The 21,525-nt window shown below is 40.1% G+C and overlaps 1 protein-coding gene across 1 annotated transcript in view; it reads left to right on the forward strand.

The window, feature by feature from the left end:
• Positions 1 to 21,525, forward strand: part of Radx (RPA1 related single stranded DNA binding protein, X-linked) — a 77,536-nt gene that overhangs the window by 22,828 nt on the left and 33,183 nt on the right. The window contains exons 7-10 of the mRNA XM_050124021.1: positions 6,503 to 6,607; positions 7,770 to 7,931; positions 9,255 to 9,415; positions 10,299 to 10,474. Of these exons, the coding sequence (XP_049979978.1) occupies positions 6,503 to 6,607; positions 7,770 to 7,931; positions 9,255 to 9,415; positions 10,299 to 10,474 (604 nt within the window). The remainder of the gene's footprint in view (positions 1 to 6,502; positions 6,608 to 7,769; positions 7,932 to 9,254; positions 9,416 to 10,298; positions 10,475 to 21,525) is intronic.

The raw sequence follows: 21,525 nt of genomic DNA on the forward strand, positions 1-21,525 counted from the left end.
AGTCATTACCAAATTCCTTTTATGAAGCTACAGTCACTCTGATACCAAAACCACACAAAGACTCTACCAGGAAAGAGAATTACAGGCCAATCTCACTCATGAACATTGGCTTAGGATTTAAATCACAGTGCACTACTCCCCTTTTCCCAGCCCACCTCCTGCTGGTCCTCTTACTTTTCCCAAATAGTGGCCTTCCTACTTTCTTATCTTTTTTAATGTGTGGGTTCTTCCAGTGACAGAAAACCTGATTCATGCCTTTCTGAGTCTGGTTTATTTAGCTTAACATGGTAATCCCTAATTCTTCATCCATTTTCTTGAAAATAACATGATTTCATTCTTTATGCCTGGCTAAACTTTACATATATAGTTTCTTCTACTTAACCTATTAATGGGTGCCTAGGCTAATTTTATATATTTTGCCTATCGCAAATGATGCAATAGTAAACATGGGTATTCAGGCATTTCTTTTATATTGCCTTTGATTCCTTCAGATGGCAACCTAGTAGTTTTATGACTGAACCAGGAAGCTCTGTTTCAGGATTTTGAGGAAACTCGATACTGAATTTCATAGTTTCTGGACGATTTATATTCTGGCCAGCACTGTTTACAATTTGCTTTTTACTATACGCCCTTGCCAGCATCGACTGTTTTTGATTTCTTGATTGTAGCCACTCTGCCTGGGCTGAGATGGAATCTCAGTGTGCTCTTTAATGGCGTTTTCCTGATGGCTAAGAATGTTGAATACTTTCTTGTGCATTTACCAACCATTTGTAGCTATTTTTCTCTCTAAAAAGAGTATCTTGTGCATCCCAGCTTATGTGGTGCAGGAGAGTAAGGCCAGGGCTTCCTGAGTGCTGGAGAAGCCCTCTGCCGACTGACTGCATCCCGACCCCCCATTTGTTCTTTTTGAGAAGTGTGCATTCGGTTCAGTTTCCCTTTTACTCATCACATTACTTGTTCTTTTGACATGGATTTTTTTTTAGTTCTCCATATATTCCAGATACTAATTCTCTGTCAGAAAAATAGCTAGCTGGTAATATTTTCTTTGATTTTTTTTCTTTTTTTTTTCTTGCTGCAATTCTTTATTTATTTATTTTTTCTTGGAAAAAAATTTCTGCCTCCTCCCATCCTCCCATATCCCTCCCCTTCCTCCCACTCCACTCCCCTCCCCCAACTCCCTTCCCCCTCCCTCTCCAGACCAAAGAGCAGTCAGGTGGAAAGTTCAAGGTCCTCCCCCCTCCATCTAGGTCTAGGAAAATGAGCATCCAAACTGGCTAGGCTCCCACATACTATCTCTTCATTCTGGTATTTTCTTTCTTAGCTCTGCAGAAGCTATGAAATCGACTTCAATCCCCTTTGCCAGTTCTGGCTATTATTTGTGAAGCTGTTGGGTCGCCATTCAGAAAGTAATTGTATGCTTGTACATCTTACAGTGTTGCTTCTTTCGTAGTTTCGGGACTTATCATTAAGGGCTTTGATTCGTTCTGAGTTTATTTTTAAAGGGCGTTGAGGGACTCAGACAGGCCCTATTGTCTTCTATTTGTTTTCCTCATTCCATCCTGATCACTGTCATGTTTTATAGCCTAGGTTGCATGGTGGTCTAAGTCATTCAGGTTCAGCAGATCACCTCATACCACGGCACCCAGTAACTCACTAAAGCCTTTTACTTCCCTAAGTTCCCTGAAGGAGTAGCTGTGAACACAGTCCTTTCCAGCCTGGTAACTGAGCACCAAAACCCTGCCCCTCACATACATGCCCGACTCTCTCTAATTCTATCTTTTCTATGTGTTACATCTATAGGCACCTGTGGTGGTTTGAAAGAAAATGGCCCCCAAAGGGAGTCCATTTAGACTCTCTTAGGAGGTGTGGCCTTGTTGGAGCAAGTATGTCATGGTGAGGGTGGACTTTGAGGGTTTTTTTTCCTAAACTTGCCTCGGTGTGACAGTCAGTTGACTTCCTGTTGCCTTTGAGTCAAGATGTAGGACTCTCAGCTCCAGCACCACAGCTGCCTGCAGGCCACCATGCTCCCCACCATGAATACAATGGATTGAATGTCTAAAACTGTAAGCCACCTCATTAAATGTTTTCCTTTATAGGAGTTGCTGTGGTCATGGGGTCTCTCTACAGCAATAAAAAACCCAAACTAAGACAGTACCTGAGCCAGTGATAACCAAGCATCCTTAAGGACTCTTATGAACGGGCCTGTCAGAAAAGGATAATGATTTCTCTCACATTACGTGGCCTTTTGTCTCAAGCGAGGAGGAATAATTACATTGCTCGGTCTCTGCTTCCACAGCACTCAGACTGATCCTACTTCCCCCTTGTCTTAAAGCTTCTTCATCAGACAAAGAAGTTCTCATTTCTTGTGTAGAAGTCTTTCCCATTCACACAAAGGCAAAACATTTCCTGATTGTCATAGTCTTGTTACTGGGCCGTTAGTTAGGCTCCATCTGCATGCTGAATTGTGGACTTTTCCTTCTTTTGTTTTAGAGGTCAGACACTCTCTTCCTCTGCACTATCTAGTTCTTCCAATGAGCCCCAGTTCTTTGGCTCCCAGGAAAAAACCCTTCGCACAGATCTAATTTTATTCTCTTCCCCATGCACCCTGCACTCTAAGAAATGGCAAACCTCTGAGAGCGGTGGTCTGGGTCTGTGATCTAAGAACTTGTGAGGTGGAGGTGGGAGGATCAGAAGTTCAAGGTCATGCTTAATTATGGATTGACTTTAAGGCCAACCGAAGCTACGTACTATATGAAACGAAAAATTGCCAGCTGTCTTAGTTAGGGTTTCTATTGCTGTGAAGAGACACTATGACCACAGCAACTCTAATAAAGGAAAAATTCTAACTGGGTGGCTTACAGTTCAGAGGTTTAGTCCCTTATCATCATGGAGGAACATGGTGGTGTGCAGGTAGGCATGGTGCTGGAGGAGAAGCCAAGAGCTAATACATCTTTCTTCGCAGGGAGCAGGAAGTGCTCTGAAACACTGGACAGTATCATGAGCATATATGAGACCTCCAAGCCGCCCCCACAGTGACACACTCCCTCCAACAAGGCCACACCTGCTCCAGCAAAGCCACATCTCTTAATAGTGTCATTCCATATGAGCTTATGGGGCCAATGACATTCACACTACCACACCAGCTAACACATATACCTTCCTCCCCTCCCCCTCAGGCAAACTCTTTCTAGGAAGACAGCTGAACTTCAGTTGCATGGTTTATTACCCACAACAAAGGCTGCTAAATGCTGCCACAGCCTGCTTGTGATCCCATCCCTGATATTTTGGGGGATTGCAATATCTTTCCTATCCCCTCAGTCATTTGGGGGTTATCCACTGATTGACATTGTGGGTTCCATTCATTATAGGTACATGCTACTCCTTACGACATGGCCACTATGGCATTTCTCCCAATGACACTCCACCCTTAAATACTCAGCCTCAGTCGTGAGTCCTTTGGCCATTGTGAGGAGCATTCAACTGCCCCTACACGAAGAACCACATCATCCTATACCACATGAGATAAGGTAGCCATACTGGAAAGAAACCACTGATCACGCTGCTTTCAGACAGATGAGCTGTAGTTACAAGTCTTAGTCCTAATGATGGTAGCTATTCAACAGATCTTCCCTATTTGGATGCCAATTGTTCTGTTGGGTTTTCTGCTTTGTTTTGTTTTTCTGAGATGGTGTACACAAATATGTAGTTATCACACAGGAATCGTTCTCCCTTTATGTATTTTCAGAGTGACTGGGCTTATTTACATTCCCACCAATAGTGTATTGTTTCTTTATCCCTACATCCTCACCGACATTTGTTATTTTTTTATTCCTTGATGATAGGCATTCAGAATGGGGTTTGGATAGACTCTCAATGTAATATACATTTTCATGCCTATGTTGAGACTCAGATGTCTGTAGCTATACAAATTTGTGCCTTGGTCTTAATTTTATACTGCTGAACTATGGGCCTACTTTATGGCAATATAATGCTGTTTTTGTTATCATGGCACTAGCATAGTTTAAAATCCAATTTTGTAATACCTCCAGCATAACTTTTTTGCTCCAGATTGCTTTGACCTTTCAGGATCTATCATGCTTCCGTGCAGATTTTGCAATAGTTTTCTCCTAGCTCTGTAAAGAATGACATTAGAATCTCAAGGGGATCATGTTAAATCTGTAGATTGATTTTAGTAGTATAGGCTTTTAAACAATATTAATTCTGCTGATTTTTTGTTGTTTTTTTTTTGGAGGTGGGGTTTCTCTGTAGCTTTGGAGACTGTCCTGGAACTAGCTCTTATAGACCAGGCTGGCTTTGAACACACAGAGATCTACCTGCCTCTGTCTCCTGAGTGCTGGGATTAAAGGCATGCTCAACCACTACCCGGCTCAAAATTGTTTTTTTTTTATTATTTTTTTTTTTATTTTTCGAGACAGGGTTTCTCCCTAGCTTTTGGTTCCCGTCCTGGAACTGGCTCTTGTAGACCAGGCTGGCCTCGAACTTACAGAGATCTGCCTGCCTCTGCCTCCAGAGTGCTGGGATTAAAGGCATGTGCCACCACCGTCCGGCACGAAATTGTTTTCTTGATGTAATTATTGGCAGTATAGAAAAGAGAAGGTGTAGGGAGAGGGTCATAGGAATCTATTTTATTCATGTTTGAAATTAGCGAAAAATGAGCTTAATTGATTTTTAAAATGTAAAAAAGTTAAAACCATTCTTAAAACTTTAATGAATTTTCTTTATTTTCATTATTACAGAAGGAAGAACTAGCAATTGCAGCAATAGAAAATGAATTTATGCTTATGCTGTGGAGAAATTTTTTTCTCAAACAAAAACCTACTTTTGAATAATGACATGAATTTACACTTATTTAATTATTGTTCTAGTTTACAAAATCAAAATTATTTTAGCATGCAGTGAGTTGAAGTACCCAATAAGATTAGGGTAATGAAATTTTATTTCCACTTGTCCCTCAGTTTGGGTTTTCTTTATTGATTCCATTTCCATTTTCATGTCTTGAGCAGTTTTCTTTATTTCATTCCACTGTATATATATTTTCATAGACTTCATTAATAGATTTATTCATATCCTCCTTAAGGTCATTGAGCATATTCATAATAGCTCCTTTGAAGTCCTTGTCTTGTATTTCAGCTACATTGCATCTGTCAGGGCCTACTGTGGTGTGGGGTTGTTGAGCTCTAGTGGAGACATAGTGTCTGCTATTGATTGTGTTTTTACACTGGTGTCTAGGCATCTGGGTTTGTGATTATCATAATTTTAGATGCTGATGTCTGGTCTTGGGTTTGTTGGGTGCATGTCTTGTTCCTTGGTTTCTGTTGCCCTCTCTGGTTCTTCGGAATGTGTGGCTGTTGTGGGTTGCCTGGCAGGGAACGCTTCTGAGATTCTGCCAGGTGTTGCCCCTGGAGTTTCTGGGTAGTGTGTGTTTCTAGGTATTGGGAACTTGCCACTCAGGAATGGGGATGGGGTAGGAGGGGGAAACTAAGGGGGTTCACAGGAGGGAGGAAAGCTGGGTGTGTTGCCAGGATCTGCTGGGGACCCCTGGGAATGAAGCAGGGAGGAGAGACCACAGCAGGTGATGTTCTCCAAAACGGGGAGCGGGGATAGGAATTGGAGGAGAGGAAGAAGAATGAAGGTTGCTTACCTGATTCCCTGGCTGGTGTGGACTGCAGGTTCCCAAGAACAGAATAATGTCATGGGTAGTTTTAAAATGATAGGTTTTAAAGTAGTTCAGGTCTGAAGACATTATAATCTCATTATAGTCACATTTGTAACCTATCAAGTAGGTTAGCAAGATGAACAGAAACTAAGAGGTTATATAAATCCCCTCTTGAGTCTTGATTAATGCAACTATTTAAGACATGAATCACCCATATAAACAAATACAAATTAATACTCCATATCCTTCTCTGATGGAAGGATTTCAAGTGAGCAGGGGTCAGTATTTTATTGAGGAAATCAGTGGAAGTATCTGAAAGAAGCTAAGTTTCCTTTCGCAATAGAAAACTACTCACATTGCTGTTCCCAACTAGAATCAGTGGAGGTATCTGAAAGAAGCTAAGTTTCCTTTCACAATAGATAACTACTCACATTGGTGTTCCCAACTAGAATGATTCTTACACAATAAACAACTTGCTTCATTTACAATGTAGTCTTTGTACTTTCCAAAGGAAAGACCCCTGGTTTAAAAAGATAAATAAATAAATAAATAAATAAATAAATAAATAAATAAATAAATAAATAAATAAGAACATTCTAGGTACCATCAGATCCCGGTTTGATCCAAGGACAGGCAGCAAGAGGATACCTGGTAACATTCAAAATGCGGCATCTCACTGGTAAATTTACCTAGTAAGTCTAAATTGGCTTCGTAGGAAAAGTTCTTTCTGGTGTCTGCCTCTGTTAAGTCTTAGGGAGAATTTCCAGAAGATCCTCCTCTTCGGAACGGAAATGCAATTTCATATGTGTTTTCCATTTTCTGCAGTGACATGTCTTGTTTGTACTCAGTTGAGAGTTGTTAGAAATAAAAATCAAGTACCTAATCTGCTTCACCTCACCACTACAAGTGAGAGCTGCATTTTTATTGCTGGTGAGTACTTCTTTATAGCTTTCTATTGGAAATGTAATACACTGTCTTTTCATTAGAACCATTTAGTATATATTAACTTCTACCATATAACTTTCGATTTCAGGGTAGCTGTATTTTGACATCATTATGACTGTAAAATATTTTAATAACCAGTATTTGATTTATGAAATAGATTAGTTCTGTATTACTGCTGGTAGGAAGTGGTTTCATGGCTCATTGGAAAATTACATTTGTGTCATTCGATAAACTTCGATTACTACTTTATATAGAAAATAGAAATATTGCTTGTTACATTGAAGACTGTTAGGCTCAGTACCACATGATTTTCACACTTGGTCTTAGCCAAAAGAACAAAGTGTTCAGTTAACATTATTTTTATACTGTACCAAATAAAAATGTGGGTCAAAATTTGACTCCAAATCTCACATTTAACTTATATAACTAAATAAGCCTCATTGTTTGTCTACAAATATATTGAACCCTCTATATATGTGGGTTACACATCCTTAAACTCAGACAACATCATATCACAAGTATTTAGGGGAAATATATAAGTGTGTATGTATGCTAAAATGTACAAACTTCATTTTTGTCATTATTTCTTGATCAGAAGGCTACCATGCTGATAATTAAGGAGTTTGTCAAGAGTTTTATGAAATGTATAGCATATGTCTTTATCAATATTCTGTAAATATTGACAGTGTCTAATATAAATGTGACATTTTAAAGTCCGCCTTAGAACATGAATTTAAACCCCAAACTATGTCCATATGTATTTTAATTCTGAGATTACACTATACTATCAAGTTAATAAGTTATCAAAAGACAGCTTTTCAGAAGATGCCAACCATTTAGAATGAAGTTGGGTTTTCCCCCTTGTGATTTTTATTATCACATAGACAGTTTGGGTTTTAAATCCGGTTGAGCTCTGATATGTCTGATTTTCTTAGGATGTATTTACTGACATTGGATAATTATATGCAACATACTAGATAAGTAAAATTGCTATATTATGCATAGTAAAATTGATTTTTTATATAAAATGAGAGACTTTTGATGATAATTCTTTTCACAAAAACTCTGCCCAATGTATTTCAGTGACCTCTTTATTTATCTTTTAAATAATATTTGTTTATTTGCATTTCTCCCTTCTTGCAAACAGGTCACAGAGGCCAACCGTATGCATATGATAGCAAGGTAAAAAAGTGTATGCAGTGGATTAAAACAAAGACTGATTCAGCAGTAAAGAACACTGCTTTTGGTGGCTATTACCCTTATCCACCTGTTCCAGAGACATTTGCCAAGTACAGTCGCTTGATTAGAGGTATTGTTATAATTGTCAGTTCCTTTATTTAACTTTACAAGTTTAATATATGTTATTTCTATTAGTCATGTATATTCCCTTTGCTTACAGGAGTGAGCCTATGTGGACCATACCTTAGTGACAATAATGTTGTCCAAATATAGATACAAAATATATGTTATGTCTCCTAAAGGTTAATGTTTTTATTTTATTAGACTAAAAAACCAGAGAGAGAATGTAGAAGATGGAAGACTAACTTGGGGATGATATCTTGATTTAATATCGTGGAGATCACCTCCAATGATTTAATGTCATTAAGATCAGCTCTGACATTGGAAATCTTATTGTATTAAATTACATAGGAAGAACGTTGTTATCTGAATGAGGTGCTACAAATCTGATATCCAGATCTTGATGGCTATGTGATGTTTCTCTTGTATATAGCACGATTGAGTGTTGATTTTAAATAAAAAGTAATACTAGAGTAAATGTGGTATTGAATTTGGAATTGGATTCGTGGTGAGAAGATTAACATTAATTTTCTTTTAAGCAGAATTGATATTGGGCAGTCAAAAGTTTAAGATATGTGTGTTCATTTTTAAAGCTGGAGATAATTGCATTTTTGGGAGACAATAAACATTCAAATGCTGAGCTATCATCTATGTGTTGCTATCCTCTTGGGTGTCCTATGTTAGTAATATGTTATATATGATTGAAATCATGAAAGTGTGTTTTCTGGGCAGTGAATAACCAATAATATATAGTTTGAAATACGATCTCTATTTTTTACATTTTGTTTTTATTTTTTATTATTTTATTACTTTAAAAAATACCAATCCAAATTCACAGTCCCTCCCCTCCTCCCACTCCCTTCCCTCCTCCCACTCCTTCCTTTCCTCCCACTCCCTCCCCTCCTCCCACTCCCTTCCCCTCCTCCCACTCCTTCCTTTCCTCCCACTCCCTCCACACACCTTCCCACCCCCTCCAATCCTAAGAGAGTACAAGGCACCCTGCCCTGTGGCAAGTCCAAGCAAGGCCTATAATATAGGTCCAAGGTCTATAAATTATCATAATTTATAATAATCAGTATGTATAGTTTCTGTTACAATAAAGACCAGACTAGAAACCCATATCACAATTGGAATGATAACATGTATTTTGCCTATTTTTATGAAAATTACTTAAGAGGATACCAAATATAAACACAAAGTCTCACAAAATTAAGTTCATATGGCAGGTTCACATTGTAAAACTACATCACAAATCTAATTTGAATTTTTTAATTGCTTTAAATCATATTTTCCCTTTCAAACTTACCTTGTTCTGGGACTTGTTCTCTTGCAGCTGAGTTGCTCTTGACAGCTATAAGCGAAGTGAAGAAGGTGACCGAAGTCTTGCAGTACAGGGAGCAGAGGCGCATTGCAATTCAGGGGATAATCGCTGCTATAAAGTACATCCCCCACAACCACTCATCTGAGAGTGCCCCAGCATCAGAAGCACTTCGGGTATGGTGCCAGAGGATTCCCAGTACATCTCTGACAACACAATGGTCATAATGGCCATTGATACTTTTATGTATTAACTCTTAATCTGAGAGAAAAATATTTGAATTTTGTTCCTATTTCATGTCCTTTTTCTGTCATTTTGGGGCAAGGGACAAGCCTCTGCATTCTTAAGGCATAAGATCCTGCCTTTGATATCTAAATAATTCAAGTCTGCTATGGATGTCTTTATTGGCTAGATGGAATATATGAGTAATTGTTATGCTAACTTCTTTTAGGCTAAGCAGCAGGAAAACTTCCATGAGGAATATTTTACTTCTTTATCTGTAATGATAGTTTTACCTTTGTTCTGTAATACATAGCAATAACTCTCATAATAGAAATGGTCACTAGAAAAGACTGATACTTGAATGTTCATAACATCAAGAGTTCATTTTTCCCTGTTAGTTTACCTTCTTTTTTGTTTTGTTTTGTTTTGTTTTTCGAGACAGGGTTTCTCTGTGGTTTTGGAGCCTGTCCTGGAACTAGCTCTTGTAGACCAGGCTGGCCTCGAACTCACAGAGATCCGCCTGCCTCTGCCTCCTGAGTGCTGGGATTAAAGGCATGCACCACCACTGCCTGGTTAGTTCACCTTTTTTAAAGCTATGTCTAGGAGTATTACTGTATATGTGGAAATAATCTTTTAATCTGTCTGGTCAGTTACAATAGACTAAGAGGACTTTTATCTTCTTTAAACTTAATACTAAGTAGATTAAAGCAATATGTATAAAAGCAATATGATTACAACATTCTTTTCAACTCTTCAAAGTATGAAAGTATAGTTTTTCAGAAGAGAAAGCATTTTGTGAGTCTGTTTAAACCATTTTTTTCTAACACTTGGTTTTAGACTGACAATCAGCCCTCAACTTCTCAGGAGGTTAGAAGAGAAGGTCATCATTATGGAAGAGGTAGCAAAAGACCTCAAGATGACAGGTCAGAGGGCTCTCAGCATTCTCGGTCTTCACCTACAACTTCGAGTGCCAGCGCAAAAAGAAGAATTATTCAAAGCCCATCTGCTAATCCGTAAGTCATTGGCTATATGGACATATATGCCTTCATTTTCACATGGAGTTCGCTACCGCACCTGACAGTCTCCTTTTCCACGTTTAAAAATTATATTTACTTTATTTTCTTCGTATGAGTGTTTTACCTGCATACATGTAGGTATGTGTACCACTTGCTTGCCCGCTGCTCATGGAGGCCAGATCCCCGAGAACTGGAGTTTCAGATAAATTTGAGGCACTGTATGGGAACTGGGAACCAAACCCAGTTCCTCTGCAAGAACAAGAGCTCTAAACTACCTAGCCACCTCTGCACCCCCTAAATTTCCTTTCTCTATAAGGACACCATTCATACTGCATCGGGGAAACACTCTGGTCTGGTATAAATTCATCTTTTCTTTACATAATATCTCATTATGTAGGCCAGACTGGCCTGGAAGCTCTTCCTTTATTTAGCCTCCCATGTGCTGGAATCACAGCCATGAAGTGCTGTGCAAGGCTATGATCTCACCTTAATGAATCACATCTCTAATCACTCTGTTTCCAAATTCGGTCTCGTTGTGATGTACTGAGTTAGAGCTTCCATCATATGACTACAGCAGATTCAGCGTTCAGAACTCTGCCCATCTCTCTCTCTCTGAATCCATGAACTTCACACACGAAAGCACTCACTCTATCACAGTAACCCTTCAAAGCCTTAACCTCCGCTCTTTCTGCTGTTGTTGTTGCTTTGTTTTGTTTTTGTTTTCCAAGACAGAGTTTCTCTGTGTAGCTTCAGAGCCTGTCTGCGAACTCACTTTGACCAGGCTGGCTGGCCTCGAACTCACAGAGATCCTCCAGGCTTTGCCTCCAGCGTGTTGGGATTAAAAGCAATGAGGATGCATGAGCTGGCTTTTTGCAGCACATTCCCTATGGTGGGATACCTTGCTTAGCCTTGATACGGGGGAGGGGCTTGGTCCTGCCTCAACTTGGTATATCAGACTTTGTTGACTCCCCACAGGAGGCCTTACCCTTTCTGAGGAGCAGGTGTGGGCAAGAGAAAGGAAGGGAGGGGGAACTAGGATTGGTATGTAAAATGAAAAAAAAAAGAAAAGAAAGAAAAAACTCAGAAAAACAATAACTAAATTAAACTAAAAATTCTGAACCCACACCTTCCTCAACTCTAGTTCCCAGTCTCAATGTAAAGAAAATCCAGGTGGGTCATCCTGGTGAAAATTCTCCAACAATTGACTGCGGAAAAGAGGCAAGGTATCCATCCATGCAGATGACAGTGGTGTGGCCGGACTCGCACAAACGCTCCCCTTCCGAAAAAGAGAAACTAGAACGGAAGGTGGAATTATGAGATCAAAACCACTCTAAAACTTAGTGTAGCAAATTCCATTTGATTCTCAAGAAATTCAGACATATTGTGGGGATCAATACTGTGTCTTCCAGGCCTCTACGGTAGCTTCAGTCACTCAGCCCTACATGGTTGCACCACACTTTGGGACCAATGAGGTGATACCCCCTTTTCAGGATCATTCTTGCCCTTTCTTCTTTTTATAAGCATCTACTTATTTGTTTTACTGTTTTAAAATTATAATTATAATACAAAGTAATGGATTTCATGGTGGTATTTTTATATATACTGTGTTCTATTAGTTCTTGTTTGATACATATTTTGATCATATTCACACCCCTCCCCCAACTCTTCCCAGATTCACTCCTTTATGTCTCTAGCCATCCATTTTGTGTCCTTTAACAACTCAAATGTGAAATTGGGAAGATGGGATTGGCCTGTCGGTGTGGCTCTGAGACACTGTCTTCATTGCTAGTCCATGTAGGAGTCCCCAACTCACTGTGTGGGGATACAGTTCCCTGGGGCACCTGGGCCTGGGCTCTATAAGAATGCCAGTAATCACGAGGCTGTGAGAAACCGAGAAGCAGAGTTCTTCCGCAGCCTCTGCTTCAAGTCCCTGCTCTGCCTGAGTGTCCTCTCTGATTGCTCTTAATGACGGACTGTGACCTTGAAGTAGAAACAGAAATAAACCTTTTCCTTCCCCCCCCAAAAAAAATCCTTCAAGACAATTTTCTGCTGCCCAAATATTCTTGGACATGTGGTCTTCCACTGAAAATTGGTTAGCATAATCAGGGCTACACTCTTAGAGACTGTCTCTCCTTCTTCCATCATCTGACAATTGTCAATAGCCCTACAGATAGGATTAGGGTTGTGTATGCAACTCCCCTCTCAATACTGGGATTTGGTATGATTTGGGAATGCACATATTTTGTACATGCAGCTGCAGCCAGAATGAGATCATATGTTCAGGTGCCTTGGTATGTCCAGAAGATGTGGCTTCCTTGTAGCCATCTACTGCCTCTGGCTCATGAAGCTCCTCCCATCCTTCTGCAATGATCCTGGAGCCTTGGGAGAGGCTGTGTTATGTGTTCCATATCCATTTAGCAGTATAACAGTACTTGGTTCTCCCCTAGGACCTATTCCTGTCTATCAATATCTTCATAACCATTTGGGGGAGCAGGGCTTAAATCTATAAGAAACTGATTAGAAGCTGGGCATGGTAGTTCACATGTTTAATCCTAACAGTCAGGAGGAGAGGCAAATGGATTTCTGTGACTCGAAGTCTAGTCTGGTCTACACCACAAGTTCCAGGCCAGCCAAGGCAACATAAAGTGACTCTGTCTCAAAATGCCAATAACAATACAAAAAGTTGGTTTTTCCCATGATTTTAATGCCACTTTGTGTCTGTTGGCAGGCCTTAACTGGCTTCCTCTCCCTTCTCTTGGTTCCTGTCATATCCCTATAACCCCTCTTTTTCTTTCATGTCACATGTTTTCTTTCACCTCTTTTGTTCTTTTCCTCTCCCTTAAGATCTTTCCCCCTTCTTACCGACACATTTATATAATTCTGTAACCTGTACCACACACACACACACACACACACACACACACACACACACTAAAATCTGGGAACTGCGTGTAAAAGAGAAAATGTATTTGCCTTTCTGAGTCTAGCCTATTTCACTTAATGTAATACTTTGTAGTTTCATCCATTTTTCTATAACAATTTCATTATTTCACTCTTCGTTACAGCTGAAGAAATTTCATAATTCATATTTCATCAGCTGATGAAAATATGATCTGATTCCATTTCCTAGCTGTTGTGAACAGTGACACAGTAAACATATATATGCAGATATCTTGGTGACGGGATATAGAGTCCTTTGGGTATATGTGCAGAATGGTATAGCTCAGGTATAACATTTGTGTTTTGAGTTGTGACTATCCTCCACTCTGCTTTCTATAGTGGTTCCACCAGTTTACATGCTCCTCAGCAGTTTATAAGTTAATAAGGATCACTCTCTTCCCCTCACATCCTCACCAACATTTGCTGCCATTTGTTTGCTTAATGGTAGCCATTCTGAGTAGGATGACATTTCACCTCAAAGTAGTTTTAAATTCTCCTATGGCTAAGGATGTTTAACCACTCTTAAAATATTTATTGTCCATTTGCATTTCTTTTTTGGAAAACTATTTTATTGATAAAAAGTTTTGGATTCAGGTGATAAATTTTTACAGTTCTTTATATATTCTGGATATTGAGCCCCTGTACGAACTATACAAGACAAAGATTTTCTCCTGTTCTGTAGGCTGGCTCTTTATTCAGAGTTTCTTTTGTTATTCAGAATACTTTTAAGCTCATGTATTCCCACTTGGCAGTCCTTTGGATTATTTCCTGTGCTACCGGAATCCTTTGTAGAAAGTTTTTTTCTCTTTTATAGCTTATTTCCTGCCTGCAGAATCCCAGAAGTCTGATATCTTTTCTTCATTTCATTCTGTCTGTATTTCCTCTGGTTTTTTTAAACACGCAAACCTTCTATTTTGATGGTTGATTGGATCTCTGATCATAAGTGTAATCTTTTAAAGTTAATTTCTAATTTTATTACATATATTTATGTACTGTGTGTACTTGTGTATGTGTACACATGCCATGGTGTACACATGGAGGTCAGAAGAGAACCTTCAAGAGTTCTTTTTTTCCCTTCTGCCATGTTGGTCTTGGGGATCAAGCTCAGGTCATCAATATTGGTGGCAATCATCTTTATCTGCTGAGCCATCTCTCCAACCACATATTAATTTTAATTAGCGTACAAAATAATGGACTTCATACAATATTTTTTTATTAAATGTTTCATTTATTTTACTACTGACCACAGTTTCCCCTCCCCCTTCTCCTCCCACTACCTTCCCCCATCTTCCATCTACCCTTCCATCTGCTCCTCCTTTCATCACCATTCCAAAAGGGACAGGCTCCCATGGGAGTCAACAAAGCATAGCACATCAAGTTGAGGCAGGACCAAGCTCCTTCCCCTACATCAAGGCTGGGCAAGGCAAAGCTGCACAAGGAATAGGTTCCCAAAAACCAGTTCAAGGCCAGGGACAGGTCCTGATCCCACTGCTAAGAGCCACACAAGCAGACCAAGCTACACAACTGTCACATACATGCAGAGGGCCTAGTTCATCCCATGCAGGCTCCCTTCCTGACATTTCAGAGTCTGTGAGCTCCCATTAGTTCAGGTCATCTGTCTCTGTGGGTTCTGCTGTCATGACTTTGACCCCCCCCCCCGCTAGTACAATCCTCCCCCATGGCTAGTACAATTCTTCCTCCCTCTTTTCAAGAGGACTCCAGGAGCTCGGCCCAGGGCTTGGCTGTGGATGTGTGCATCTGCTTCCATTGTTACTGGATGAAGGCTCTCTGTCGACAATTAGGACAGTCACCAATCTGATTACAGTAGATGGCCAGTTCAGACACCCTTTCTAACTGCTAAGAGTCTTTTTGTTTTTGTTGTTTTGTTTTGGTTTGGTTTGATTTTTTGTTGTTGGGTTTTTTTGTTTTGTTTTGTTTTTTTCTTGTTGTTGTTGTTGTTTTCGGGACAGGGTTTCTCTGTAGCTTTGGAGCCTGTCCCGGAACTAGCTCTTGTAGACCAGGCTGGCCTCTAACTCACAAAGATCCGCCTGCCTCTGCCTCCTGAGTGCTAGAATTAAAGGCATGTGCCACCAGCGCCTGGCTTTGCTAAGAGTCTTATCTGGGGCCATCCTTGTGGATCCCTGGGAGTTTCCCTGGCACCAGGTTTCTCCCTGACCCCCAAATGGCCTATCACTATGATATCTTTATACATGTACATACGTATACTTTACTCATGTTGGCCCTCTAACTACTGTCTGTCTCTTATCCTCTTCGCTGATCTCTCTCCTCATCAGATGGTCTAGCCCACTTCTGCTCTAATGTTTATGTGTGTATGTGTGCATAAATCTTTATTATATATGAAATAAACTTGATATTTATCTTTCTTTTCTCATTATCTTCTGTCATCTACACCTCTTCACTTCTCTTAGTCCCCTTCCATTCCCCAAATAATCTTATTGTACATATATGCACATGTGTGCACGCGCACACACACACACTGCATATGAGATAAAATATTATGCTTTTATCTTTTGTCTTGATTATTTTTCTGAACTTGATCATCTTCAAGTCATAATTTCAAATGTGTGTGTGTGTTCTCATACATCTGTATTTCCTCATGTGTGCATATGCACGTGAAGGCCTGAAGACAGCCTCGGGGATTACTCCTCAGAAGCTATCTACCTTGCTTTTCGAGCCTCATCTTTATTGGCCTGGAACTTGCCAACTAGGCTACTCTGTCTCTCCAGACAACACACGGGGGCTGCTTATCTCTGCCTCCCCAACACTCTGATGACTAGCGCATGACACTGTGCTGGGCTTTTTATGTGGGTTCTGGGGAGAGAAATCAGAGCCACATGCTTGCGTGGAGAGCACTTTTCCAACAGAGCTATCCTACTGCACAACTATTTTTCATACAAGACAAATCTTTGAGCAGATGGTTTGCCAGCCATACCTTTGATGATCTGTCCAGAGCAAACTTCCTTCCATTTTATATTTGTAGGTTGGCTGTTTCCCAAATATTTGAATTTTGGGGTTCTTTTCCTTGACAATTCCCCCTCCATTGGGTATCACTCTTTGTATATTTTAGTCTAAATAGGAAAGAGAGTCCAAGGTGTCCCCCCCACACACATTTTGATTAGAAATACCCTCAGCTAAATGTCTAGGTTCACCACCTTTAAGGTCAACTTTCCGTGCACACAGAATAGAGTATGAGCAAGCCATTTGAGACTGCATAAGAAGGACCACCTTCTCAATAACACACTTTTTATTTCTGTCTGAAGCTCTAGCAGAAAAACTTGTCATGTCTGTATTCCTAGGCACGTTTGGTTCATAACAGTGTTGTCTAAGAAGATAAGGAATTTCTGCATCTCACTTCTCATCCTGAGCCCAGTGAGGCTTTCCTTTGAACTTTAGATTTCTACAAACATCTCCATGGAATTCTAGACTTTTTCTATTACACATTTCAGATTTAACTTAGAATATAGTTTTAATTTTTGACATTATAATTACGTCATTTCCCCTTTTCCTTTCCCCTCTCAAAACCCTCCATGTGTACCCCCTCTTTCAAATTTATAGCCTCTCTTTTCTTTACTAGCTGGGAGCTATGTGTCATAACAGCATCCCATATCCCAATACCAAAACATGTACTAGCTTATTAAGACTCTTACATCAGAATACAACCAAATTGGCTGGCTTAAACAATGGAAAACAGGCATTTTCTAATCAACATTTTTATAAATATATGCAATATATACTGCGGATTGCAAAGCAGGTGCATTTTAACTATTTTATTTATTTTAGGTTCTCTGGGAGTTTTGTTTTCTTAATCATTTGTAGAAATAATATGTTTCACTAATTTAAAATTTAATACCATGAGCCAGGCAGTGGTGGCACATGCATTTAGTCCCAGAACTCTAGAGACAGAGGCAGGGTGACTTCTGGGAGTTTGAGGCCAGTCTGGGCTACAGAGCTAGTCCCAGGACAACCAAGGCTACACAGAGAAAGCCTTTCTCGAAAAAATAGAAAACAAAAAATTAATAACATAAAATATATCTTGCTAAAATTTTATCGTCAAATGTTGCTTTCATCATTCATGGATGCTCCTTTATAGTCCATTAGTAACTAGTTATAAGAATTAAGAACATAATGAGACTAAAGAAATACACTGATAAAGTAAAATGAGCAGTATAATGTAACATGACATTTCTGTATCTTTTAAATTATTTTTAGTTTTTAATTATTTTAATTTTGAAATTATGATATAATTACATCATTTCCCCCTTTTCTTTTTTTATTCAAAGCCTTCCATATACTCCTTTTTTGCTTTCTTTCAAATTCAAGACCTCCTTTCATTAATTGTTACATACATATATGAATGTGTGTATGCATAGATACAACCTGCTCAGTCTCTGTAATGTTGCTTGTATGTTTGTTTCCAGGGCTGACCATTTGGTATGGGATAACAAATTTGTATGCTTTTCTCTGGAGGAACTATTTCTCCCACTCTCCGCCTCCAGGGCTTTCCCTTGTCCACTTTGGCATGTTTAGTCTTGCTGTCCTTATTCTCCCATTTAAGCAATCCTGCTGATGAGACTTTATGAGTGTAGCTTTTGACATTACTGGGAGACACAATTCACAGTAAACTCCTTGATCCGCTGGCTCTTGCAGTCTTTCCAACCATTCTGCAATGAACCATGAGCCTTGGGTGCAGGAGAGTTTTGTAGATATATTCATTAGGACTGGACTCCACAACTGTACATTTTTATTGGTTGTGGTTTTCTATAATGGTGTCCAACTGTCCCAAAGAGAGTTTTCTTTGTTATGGGGTGAGGACTACACTTACATTTGGGTATAAGCACAACTTATTTATATAATGCAACTACATATTATATTAGCTTAGCAGAATGGCGGTTGTAGGTTTTCTTCAAAGACCCATGAGTTCACTGGTCCTGGTGTAGTTGGGTTTTTTCTTATTCTTTGCTCTTTTGGGACCCGACAACCAGCTCTCAAATAAACACACAGAGTCTTATTCTTACTTATGAATGCCAGATTTCTAAGCAACTTTTCATAACCTAAATTATCCCATTCCCCTTTGCCTCTGGCTTTAATCGTTCTCTATTCTGTACACCTTTCTTTACTTCTTACTCCATGGCTTGCTGTATAGCTGGGTGACTGACTCCTGGAGTCCTATTCTACGTCTCCTCCTTGATCCAAATTTCTCCTCCTATTTATTCTCTCTGCCTGCCAGCCCTGCCTATCCTACCTCCTGCCTAGCTATTGGCCATCCAACTCTTTATTAGACCAATCAGGTGTTTTAACCAAGCAAAATAGCATAGCTTCACAGAGTTAAACAAATGCAACATAAAAGAATGCAACCTGTCTTTGTAGCATAAAAAACACATGTTCCATAGCACAAACAAATGTAGCACATCTTCAACTAATATTCCACAACACCCTGGGTTAGGTTTCCAGTACCAGTTATGATTTCTCACTTGGCAAGCAGGTCTTTAGTCCAATTAGAGAACTGTTGGTTACTGCCAAGGTATTGAAGCCACTACTATCCCTTTAGAGTTATCCTGCCATGCCTGTCATTGCTCTGTTTCATAGACAACATAGCTGGATAGGGCTGTTGGTTGCCTCCCTCCTTTGGAAGCTTGAATGGGGCCTTCTGGTACCATGAAAGCTAGTCCTCAGGCAGGAGGCTTTCAAGTTAGATTCAGTTCAGCGAACTCTGAGCCCTATATCTGAAGTACATGGTGTGTTCAGGAATAGGGAGTTACCTTCCACGTCTGGAGAGGGGCACCCAACGAAAATAACAATAGTGTTTATTGTTTCCTTTAATTTTGGAAATGAAGCAATATTTCCTCATCACAAACTGTTGCAAGAATCAAATGGAAATATTTCTCTTTTTTGTGTTGTTTTGTTTTTTATTTTTTTTCGAGACAGGGTTTCTCTGTGGCTTTGGTGCCTGTCCTGGAACTAGCTCTTGTAGACCAGGCTGGCCTCAAACTCACAGAGATCCGCCTGCCTCTGCCTCCTCTGTGCTGGGATTAAAAGCAAGGTATGTGCCACCACGGCCTGGCTGAAATATTTCTTTATAAAATTGTGATTTTTCCTTTCCTTTAATATAAGATGTTTCCCCTTTTATCCATTTCTGTTCAATAAACAGCTGTTTGGCAACTACTATATGGTGTTACAAAACTAAATATAGTCAGTGTTCTCATAGAAAACTTAATCTTAAACACTATATTCATTTACAAACCTGTAATCTGAGTAAAGTATTGTTTGTTATGATAGACATTTGTTGGATGGATACTTTTTTGGTCGATGAACAAACATCTGTTCACCCCATATAAGGCACCAACAGTAGATTAAACGAATTATCAGTTAGCTCTTTCTAGGTGAACCAGTGAGTTTAGTTAGGGTTTCTTACAGGAAGGGAGATAAGTGAAGGCCTACTTACAGGAACATGTGTAAGGGGTTGCTTGTAATTCATTAAACACTGAAGAAAAAAACCCTCTCCTCCCAGCCAACTGATAACTTCTTAGACATTCTTAGGTAGACTTGTGACTTCATGAATACCACCCTTTGAACCTCTGCCCCTACCGTCTAGTACTGAACATTAGTAGAACAATTATTGGGTAGCAATCCTGCAGTAATTCCATCGATTGAAAGCTCAAGAGAGCAATGGGCAGCCATATCTGAAGGACAATATTCCACAATCCTCCACTCAGTCCTCTGTATCTTACATTCTTTTTTTTAATAAATTTTAAATTAAAATAGAATTCATTACTTTCTTCTCTCCCTTTCCTTTTTCCTGTCTCTCCCAGGTAACTCTCCTTCCAATCCTTCCCATACCCCAGTGCCCTCAAATAGCTAACCTCTTTTCCTCTTTTTAATTAATTTTTTTCATGTATTTTACATACCAAGCACAGTTTCCCCTCCCTCCTCTCTTCCCATTCCCTCCCCCTGCTCCTCCATTCAGAAAGGGGCAGGCTTCCCACGGGAATCAACAAAGCATGTCATATCACACACAGAGGCAGGACCAAGCTCCTCCCCCTGCATCAGGCTGGATGAGGCATCCCTGCATGGGAAATTGGTTCCAAAGCGCCAGCTTATACTGCAGGCACAGGTTCTGAACCCACCGCTAGGGGCCCCACAAACAGAGGAAGCTACACAACTGTTACTCAGAAGCAGAGGGCCTAGGTCGGTCCTATGTAGGCTCCCTAGCTGTCAGTCCAGAGTCCATGAGCTCCCATTAGCTCAGGTCAGCTGTCTCTGCATTCCTCATCATGGTCTTAACCCCCTGGCTCATACAATCCCTCCTCCCTCTTGTCAGCTGGACTCTCAGAGCTTGGCCCAGTGCTTGGCTGTGGATCTCTGCATCTGCTTCCATCAGTTACCAGATGAAGGCTTTCTGTTGACAATTAGGGTAGTTACAAATCTGCTGTCAGGGGAAAGCCAGTTCAGGTACCTTCTCCATTATTCCTAGGAGTCATAGCTGGAGTCATCCTTGTGGATTCCTGGGAGATTCCCTGGCACCAAGATTTTTCCCTAACCCCATAATGGACCCCTCTATCAAGATAGCTCTTTTATTACTCATCCCCTCTGTCCTGCCCCCAACTCCACCAACCCATTCCCCTCTACTCAGCCCCAATCCCAGTTTACCCAGATCTCGTCTATTTCCCCATCCCAGGGGAATCCATGAGTCCCTCTTAGGGTCCTCCTTGTTACCTAACTTCTCTGGGGCTGTGGATTTTAACCTGATTATCCTTTGCTTTACATCTAATATCCACTTCTGAGTGAGTACATACTGTGTTTGTCTTTCTGTGTCTGGGTTACCTCACTGAGGATGATTTTTTTTTCTAGTTCCATCCATTTGCCTGCAAATTTCACGGTGTCATTGTTTTTTCTACCACTGAGTAATACTCCATTGTGTAAAAGTAGCACACTTTCTTTTTTTATTGATTTTTATTGAGCTCTACATTTTTCTCTTCTCCCCTCCCGGCCTCTCCCCTCCCCTTTAACCCCTCCCAAGGTGCCCATGTTCCGAATTTACGGAGGAGATCTTGTCTTTTTCTACTTCCCATGTAGATTAGATGTATGTC

Source organism: Alexandromys fortis, unplaced genomic scaffold (genome assembly GCF_014885135.2).
Source record: "Alexandromys fortis isolate MF-2015 unplaced genomic scaffold, M_Fortis_MF-2015_v1.1 scaffold_195, whole genome shotgun sequence".
In the NCBI taxonomy this organism is placed as follows: Eukaryota; Metazoa; Chordata; class Mammalia; order Rodentia; family Cricetidae; genus Alexandromys; species Alexandromys fortis.